This window comes from Mytilus galloprovincialis, chromosome 1 (assembly GCF_965363235.1).
Source record: "Mytilus galloprovincialis chromosome 1, xbMytGall1.hap1.1, whole genome shotgun sequence".
Classification (NCBI taxonomy): Eukaryota; Metazoa; Mollusca; class Bivalvia; order Mytilida; family Mytilidae; genus Mytilus; species Mytilus galloprovincialis.
In genome coordinates this window covers 92,732,934-92,741,982 of record NC_134838.1, presented here as the reverse complement: position 1 = coordinate 92,741,982, position 9,049 = coordinate 92,732,934, and the positions used below count along the sequence as shown (strand labels likewise).

Below are 9,049 nucleotides of genomic sequence, written 5' to 3'. Positions count from 1 at the left end.
TCTGTATTAGACGAGTTTTATAACTTCAAAGACAAAGCATCCCTATTGTATACTTATTCATATAGGATAATACATATAGTAGCCAACATGTTGTTTTATTAATCGGCGAACATAATATTGAGTAATTAACATGGAAGGTGAGTCATTAGCATAAAAAAATCTCATGTCTGGTATAAATAAAGGGTAAAGCAGACAATTACTATTTTATTAGTTTGATAAATGAACGAATGTTTAGGGAGAAATGCTATGTTTGGATATTTACACCTTTGTGTTTCATTCACCAGGAGCGGCCGTACAATTTGATGTGTGTTAGAAGGTGTACTTTAATTGTAGGGTTAAACCGACGGACATATATATTTAAGATTTTTTTTTAAAGCCACAAGGGAAAAAAAATAGGAAACAAGTTTAACATTCCCAAAACTTAAAGGAAATATGTACCGTTCTGAGGGTCACAGGATGAGATAAGGGACTGTGACTGAAGGAAAATATGACATAAAATAGTTTTAAAAAATCTTTAAAAACTCTTACGTTTCCAGTTGAACATACTAGACGGTTTCATATTTGATAGTGGAAACTAAGATAAATTCTTATCGTCATAAAAAAAAAGCAATACGATGTGTATATAATATCAATTTATTTTAAAAATAAACCTTCACATTGATTTGATGGAAACGTGTTTTAGGCTGGATATACTCGATTATTTCGCAATTGTTTACGAAGCTTTCTACGTAAATACATGAGTCTAAATTTAAGAATTCGGTTATTAACAACTAATTCTTCTATTCTGTCGTTACAGGTAGTAGCATCTTCTGCTATGTTACAACAGCTGGCTTGCTCATTTTTCTCAAAGCAACTCGCATTAAAATCACCAGAACAAAACTCCTTTTCTACATCTTCTGACCTATAAAACAGAAAAGAAACTCTTTATGAAAGCTTATAAATACATGTAGATTTTGAATACACCTTTCCAGCAGATATACAATGTTTTATAGAAATATTTAGTTCTATGTCTTTTATGTGTGAATAAGAGCATATATACATTGTTGTATATGCAAACACCACTTAGAACCATATAAGCTATTTAAGCAATTTAAAGGGACCGCTTTATTTTAAATGTGTGTCATGTCTTTTATTTTATTTTGTTGTTTATACTATTTGCTTCGACATTTTCAGATTTACTGAGTATGATAAAGAAATAAACCTATCAAACAAAGAAAGAAATACTAATATATACATATCCGCCCTCCACTGTTGATTTAATACTGATTTAATACTATAATTACGAATAATTGCGAAATTTTAAAGTAATCGTGTCTCAACTGTATAAGGTGAAAGAATAAATCCAACTTTATTTTTACTCACATGGCATTGATAATATTTGAACAAAAAGGATTCTAGTTTGAATATCCAGGTGTAATGATAAGTCGTTATACTAAGGCTATTTTTTTCTTATTTTTTCTGTAGACTTAGCTTTAATTTTTTATAACCATGCATTGGCAAGCTTGATAACTCGTAATTGTTTGTCAGTAACTAAATGTACGATGATGTCCCATACGGAACCTTCTGACCTTGTTTGTTTACATTAAAATTTCAATGGCGTCAAAATCACGTGATGTCAATTCGTTATATCCAATCAAATTGCTCTACGGTCAATTAGGGGATTTTTCAGTCTACGGCAATTACGTTATTTTTTTGTGGGATATTGCTTCAAAATAGTTTGCAATAGTTCTGGGTTTTATTCAACAGGAAAACTCTTTTTTTGCCATCCCTTTTGACATCAAGGGAATTTTGTATGAATATTTACCTACAGTCATGATGGTCAGAATATCGATCTTTTTATAATGAATAAAAAGAAAATTCTATGAAAAATAAATGTAAATTGTTTCTTATTAACCAACTCTATATGCCTGTTCAAAATTATGGCATGGACATCGTTTTTTCATATAGTTTTCCTTTCATTTTGGTTGGGCTTTTTTCGCGGGAAAATCGAGAAAGAGGTAAGGAGCATGTCATTTTTAAATTCCTAAAAATACGATTTGCTTGACCTATATTGCCTGCCACAAGATTGATGACGCTGAATGGAATGTACACAAAGCAATGGAGGCCGGAAATGGGATTTTGTGAAGTTCTAGAATGTTTTTAAATATTCTGAAGTTGAGATTGAAACGGGCATTAGAAAATTGGCATTTTTTGGCAATAATTGAGAACAACAATGAAAACTTACCTTTAGAAATGTTTTTTTATTCAAAAGTGCAGAAAAAACGTATTTTGCACTGTTTTTCTACGCCAGAAGTACCGTAGTGACATCAATGCGGAGTTTCCCCGTGTGTTAAGTTCAAACACAAATACCTAACGAACTGACAAGATGAACGATCTTAGACTACGGTAGGATGTTGTTGAGTTTGACCATATCAGAGGAAGTTTTGTATACCCAAAAAATTAGTTGATTTGTGCATTTATTTAATCATTTACATGTTAACCTTTTAATCTTAATGAACATGTACCTACCTTGTCCTTGTCAATGTTTTATATGTATTCGGGAAATTTTTACGATGATCTGCTATTTTCCTCAGAAACTTCGGACTTTCACCTGACAACGTAGGTGGTACAGTAGTAAGAAACCTAAATAGACAAATAAACATTTACTTAAAGACCTCGGTTAAACGAGACTTAAACATCGGTTAAACGAGACTTAAACATCGGTTAAACGAGACTTAAACATCGGTTAAACGAGACTTAAACATTGGACTTTCTGTAAAACAAATTATAATATACTGGATTAAACATATGTAGTTTTCATGGAAACTTACAGTTACTTGATGTGTAAGTTGTGAAAACAAGTTGTGCAAGTCCTACGTATAAATAATTATTTTAAAACATCTGGGTGTTCATATTAAAAGTTTGAACATGCTTAAATTTCGTATAGAAATGTAGTGTCAGACTTTTACAAAGTAAATTTGAAATTCGTGATAAGCTTATTGGCCAAGTATATAGATGGTTTACAGATCATCTTTGTTATAGAAATAGAAATGATTCATTTGGTTATCATAGTCTAGTACATGTATATGAGCTATCCCATTAAGTATTTATTGAAAATAGAAAGTCGTAAAAGGATCCAACGAAAACTAAATGTCTCGCCTGCTGTTGCTGCTGTCACAGATTTAAAGTGTAATTGTGACTGTCGTTTGTCAGGAAAATATGAAGGGGGAAAATGTCACCAGATTTTATATCTTGATCTTGATCTTACAGATGGTTCTGTCCAAGTTTCATAACCATGATTTCATGGAAAAGTGACATATAGTGATTGATATCTTAACAAATTAATCAGACTATCTAAATGTTTACTGCAAAAAAAAAATATAAACCTTTTATCTGTAAAAAAGAAAAAAAATCACGGAAAACAGCATTTCAAAATTGTCCATTAAAAATGATCTTTAAATGATAAAAAATCTTTGCAAAATATCAAAAAGAAGATGTGTTATGACTGCCAATGAGGCAGTTCTTCACAAGAGAGTGAAAAAAGCACGGAAATTAGCAGCAATAGGTCATCGTACGGCTTTCAACAATGAGCAAAGCCCATACCGTATAGTCAGCTATAAGAGGCCCCAAAATCACAAATGTGAAACAATTCAAATGAGAAATCTAACAGCCTAATTAATGTACAAAAAATGAACGAAAAACAAATATGTAACACAGCAACAAACGAAAACCACTGAAGTACCGACTTCTGACATGGGACAGGCACATACATGCAGAATTTGGCCGGGTTAAACGTGTTAGACGGAAGTTTCGTAAAATTATATGACAAGGATTTCAAAAAGAGGGACGAAAGATACCAAAGGGACAGTCAAACTCATAAATCGAAAATAAACTGACAACGCCATGGCTAAAAATTAAAAAAAAAAAAAAACAACAGACAAACAAACAATAGTACACATGACACAACATAGAAAACTAAAGAATAAGCAACACGAACCACACCAAAAATTAGGGGTGATCGCAGGTGCTCCTGAAAGGTAAGCAGATCCTGCTTCACATGTGGCACCCCGGTCGTGTTGCTTATGTGATAACAAATCCGGTAAATAGTCTAATTCGGTAGGTCACATTCATGAAAGGGAAGGGGATTGTAGTTACGACGTAAGGAACATATCCGATATCATTTGTGAAACGGTTATTCCATGACGGTCAACCGACTCGTGATGGCGTCCGTAAAATTTACGAAGGGATGATTTCAATCTCACCATTTGGAACTCTTGATTTAATATCTTCCTTGTGAGCAGCAACCCGCTATCAAAAAAATCATGATAGGAAATGCAAGCACGGGAATATCGTATCAATTGGGAGGAATTTATCCCGTATGCAGGTGCTGCTGGAATGTTGCTACTTTAAAATGGAAAGTTCACAATTGGAAACTGAAATCATCTCTTTTGTCGTAAAGTTTTGTTTTCAACCGACCCTCATTCTCATTGTCAATTTCTAGATGTAAGTCAAGATATGAGGCCGACTTAACTGTATCTGTAGTATCCTTTATCTCTAGTTCGATGGGATAGATGCGTTCAACATAGTCACCAAATTTTGAATTATTTAGTGAAAGAACATCATCTTTATAGCGGAAAGTAGAGTTACAAGATATTGCTTACTTCTTATCTTTATTCCTAAGAAGTTCCTGAATGAAGTCATCCTCACAATAATAAAGAAACAAGTCGGCAAAAAGAGGGGCACAATTTGTTCCCATTGGAATGCTGATTGTCTGTTGAAAAACACGTCCTCCTAACGTAACAAATATGTTGTCAATCAAGAAATCAAGCATCTTGATAATGTCAGTTTCAGAGAATTTTTTGTTTGAATCAGAGTGATCCTTTACAAAGTAGGATTTATCCCTCCTTAAGACAAGATACTTGTATCTACGTTGTCCATTATTTTTAATGAAACAAAGCAATACCAAATACCAAAAGTGAGTGTTACAAGAAAAATATCTGTGAATGTTATTAGAAACTATTGTGTCAGGTCACTTCACTGCTGTTATATTTCTTTTTTTCCCCAGAGAAAGTGTAATCGCTCATTGTGTCAGATCAGTCGCTTTCATATCATCTGACTGTTGTTATACTAGTTTTTAAAAATGGGGAACACAACCAATACTAGTCGAAGATGACTATTTATATGCTGAAAGTCCCTCTTCCCCACCAGCTATGAAAACAAGGCACCTAACTACAACGGTTCCTGTGGAATATAAGAATATCACATACGGAAGAAGTACATATAAGAATATCACGTACAGACGAAATACATATAAGAATATCACATACGGAAGAAGTACATGTATAAGAATATCACATACGGAAGAAATACATATAAGAATATCACATACAGAAGAAATACATGTATAAGAATATCATATACGGAAGAAGTACATGTATAAGAATATCATATACGGAAGAAGTACATATATAAGAATATCATATACGGAAGAAGTACATAATAAGAATATCATATACGGAAGAAGTACATATATTAAGCCGATGATATTATATAAACCAGCTAGCCTTTTAAGATAGAGGTTTAAAAGGTGATCGTTTTCAAAATCATATTAATTATTCTATCGAATCTTATAAATGAAACGAGTAGAAATTATATATGATCGAATTTTAGTAGTAGTTCCTTATGTGGACCATTCGCGATGTCAAATCTGAACTTACCTAACAATTTTATATTACGAGAATTCTTATGTTACTTAGAGTAGACGTATCATTGATCGCAGGAAACATGTACAAATTACTAATAAATATTATACCAAAAAAATGGGAAAAACAGTCCACCGACAAAGGTCTCGACCCAGTTGTAATAACATCATAAATGATCCATTCAAACTATATGAGTGATTTTTTGCCGATTTTAGACATCGCCAAAGACTAACATAGTTTACTTGCATTTTATTTATTTTTTAACCAATCCAGGTGGTCACCGCATACCGGTTGACGGGTTTTGATTAGTTAAAACCACGCCAATTCTTCCTCTGGCATCCAGATATAGTGATAAAACGAGTAAAATATCAACAGAACCTTTTTCAAACGAATAACGGTATAGTGTTTTGTATATTGAAACCGTGAGATATTTGAATGTCTTATTGGCAATCATACCAATACTCCAAATTTTATTTATATTCATAGTATCTTTAATAAAGAAGGCGTCTTATTCTGTTTTATTGTAAACATACCTTTTCATCCAAATTTGCATTTTTACGTCATAAAATATGAAAGGAAAAAACGCGAAATCATGGCACCACCATAATACTGATAGATTTAACTTACGATAGTTTGGTTTGTTGGTATCCCTTTTTAGCCAGAAATAAATCCTTGGGACATTCAGATTGAATCGATAACCCTTTCTTATCATAATCTTCAGACGGTTTCACTCCAAGCGGTGCAACTTTTGCAAATTGTAGTTTCTTCATTGCGGTAACGTGGTCAAACGTCTTCTACTTATATGTAGTCATAGAGATTTCATTATAACGTCATTACCATTGTTCAGAGAACTTTTCGTTAAAATCTTACGCTTTTGTAGAAGACTTGTTTCTTTGTCGCATTTGGCTACCAATTAGGCGTGAGTTGGGGATGGGGGTACGTTGGGTTACAATGAGTTTTAAGATTTTACCGGCTTCGCGAGAAAACGATGTCTAGTAATTGGTCTATTCTGTAATTCGTTCCGTCGCCAGTGTCATCAGTAGCTGCAACAGTTTTTCTTTAATACTATAATAACTAAATGCATTACAGGGACAGAAATTTCATTTGCGCCTCCTATTTTGGGCACTTTTGATGACTTTTTATTCATGATTTCTCACGTGTGGAACTTAGTCATGTTTGCCATTAGATATAGAATGCAAAGATGTGTTATATGATTGCTAATAAAATTATTTTTCATAACAGTTCTAGGCTGGCGATATTTCTTGTCCGATTTGAATGATTTTTTTCTTCATTCAATACTGTACAGAAGTGTTTGTAGCCTCTTACAATGTACAGCTAGTGTCTCTCTTTTTCTCTCCACCCCACCCCAACCCCCTAATCATATACCTTAATTAACACGTATTATCATTATTACATTGCACAGAGATATGAATTTGGCACACTTTGTGAAAAAAATCATGACTATAAAAGCAAAATGTCCATATTTGTTTACAAACCAGTGGTGGATCCAGGGGGCGGAGTAATCCAGGGGGCGGAGTATTCCAGGGGTTGGAATCCTCTTTTTTGGACGATCAATGCATTTGAATGGTGACATATAGTTGCATGGACCCCCCCCCCCCCCCTTTTTTTTGGTAAATGGCTGGATCCGCCCCTGCAAACGGCAATGATTTCTCAGTTATAACATGTCATTGAAACATTTCATAATATCCAGGCATAAAAAAACTGTACACATTCATGATCTTGACATTTAAAAAAATCATTAAAATCGGACCTCAAATAGGTTTCCGAAATTTTTAATTTGAAATGATAGGGGAATTAAATTTGTAATAGGTGAAACACTTAAGAGGCTGTCCAAGTAAATTTCAGGGAAATCCTATGATATGGGTGGCACAACAAAAAAAAATTCCCACTGAATTTTTGGTTCCATACAAATGATATATATGTCAAAGATATTTTTGAATCAACAGTGGATGGCTCAGAAAATGATTTTAAAGTTCACTAGCAATGCAACACAATTTTGTACAAAATGAAGAGTTATCTCCCCTTTTCAATGAATTTTCAGTGCTTTCTATGTATTTTTTTTTTCTCTTTATTTGTTACAGTTTTAAAAAAACAAAATTTAACTTTGAGAAAGAATAAATTTGTGATATGAAATAGCTGAAAAAAATTTGAAAACAAAATATGTCATGTGCCACCCACTGCCTGGTTTTTCCATGGACACCCTCTTAATAGACCTTTTCAACATCTCTCGACACCTACAGTTGAGAACGACTACGACAGGTAAAATGTGAAGGGTCGTCTCAAAAATAAAAAAATAATTGAGATCATTATTGATTTTATTGCTTTCAATCATTGACAATGATAAAACTTTCATACAGAGTCCAAATGACATGTTTTTTTTTAATTTGTTATAAAGAAAATGATAAGACTTTAAGTCACATTTCATCTTTTAGACATTTAGCTTCTAGCTGTCCTGGTTGAATTTGGAAAACGAAAAGAACAAATCATGTTCTATTGTAGTTGATATTTTAAAATTAAACAATGATTATGTTGGTTTACAAGGGCGGCACATGTCTGTTAGTTTTGGCCTTGGATGCCACCATAATGCACTCAATACTTTGTATCATTCCAATTCACCAATTTGGTGTTCCACTTGAATTATGTATTCACCAATCACTGCTTAAATGTTGTAGCATTGAAACGAGGGGTCAATTATATTTTTTTTTCAACATTCATCAAGGAAAAACTTTACCTCGAACAAGATATCTTGAAGCGGAGAAGACCGTCGTTGATAATAATAATAAAAAAAAAAAACTTGATCTTTTCCTTCGACCTAAAAAATCAATATGTAATTATGTAAAAATTGAAAATGTACATCGACTGAGGTGAAGACCGGTGGAAAAACACAAAGTTGGTCGTGTTCACAAGTGTGATACGGACGGACCAGTATTCTTTTTCATTTTTGAAAAACATCATAAAAGCTTTTACACCAACAAATTAAATCGTTATTGGCATGCGGCAAATAATTGGCGAAAGACTCACATCATCACAAAAGTGAAGAGAAAATGGGTTAGGATTCTGAATGATTGGAATATTTGTTTAATCAATTCAACATGAGTCGTGCAAATACATACGAAATAAGAATATTATATGACAGAGACATATGTATGGTAGACGTTTCGGGGATATCCAGAAATCGAGAAAGGGAAATCAAGAAATTGAGAAATCGGGAAATCGAGAAATAGAGAAAGCAAAAACGCAAAATCGAGAATTCATTTCGCGTCTTAGCGTTTTCGTGTTTCCTCTTTCGTGTTTTGGCGTTTTTGCTTTCTTGATTTCTCGATTTCCCGATTTCCCGATTTTCTTAA

General features: G+C 33.2%; 1 protein-coding gene across 1 annotated transcript; it reads right to left on the bottom strand.

Annotated features, from left to right (window-relative positions):
- Positions 1–617: 617 nt before the first annotated feature.
- Positions 618–6,493, bottom strand: LOC143049729 (uncharacterized). Its single transcript, XM_076223462.1, has 3 exons — positions 6,309–6,493; positions 2,509–2,622; positions 618–901 (listed from the first exon to the last, which is right to left on the bottom strand). The coding sequence occupies exons 1-3, from the start codon at positions 6,449–6,451 to the stop codon at positions 679–681; spliced, it is 480 nt and encodes a 159-aa protein (XP_076079577.1). The 5' UTR covers positions 6,452–6,493; the 3' UTR covers positions 618–678.
- Between the last annotated feature and the right edge of the window lie 2,556 nt (positions 6,494–9,049).

Excerpts from the sequence above, each read along its gene's own strand:
- LOC143049729 (XM_076223462.1), bottom strand. The coding sequence starts at position 6,451 with ATGAAGAAACTACAATTTGCAAAAGTTGCACCGCTTGGAGTGAAACCG. Across the intron at positions 2,623-6,308 it reads TACCAACAAACCAAACTATC|GTTTCTTACTACTGTACCAC; the intron begins GTAAGTTAAATC and ends TTGTCTATTTAG. Across the intron at positions 902-2,508 it reads AAAACATTGACAAGGACAAG|GTCAGAAGATGTAGAAAAGG; the intron begins GTAGGTACATGT and ends TCTGTTTTATAG.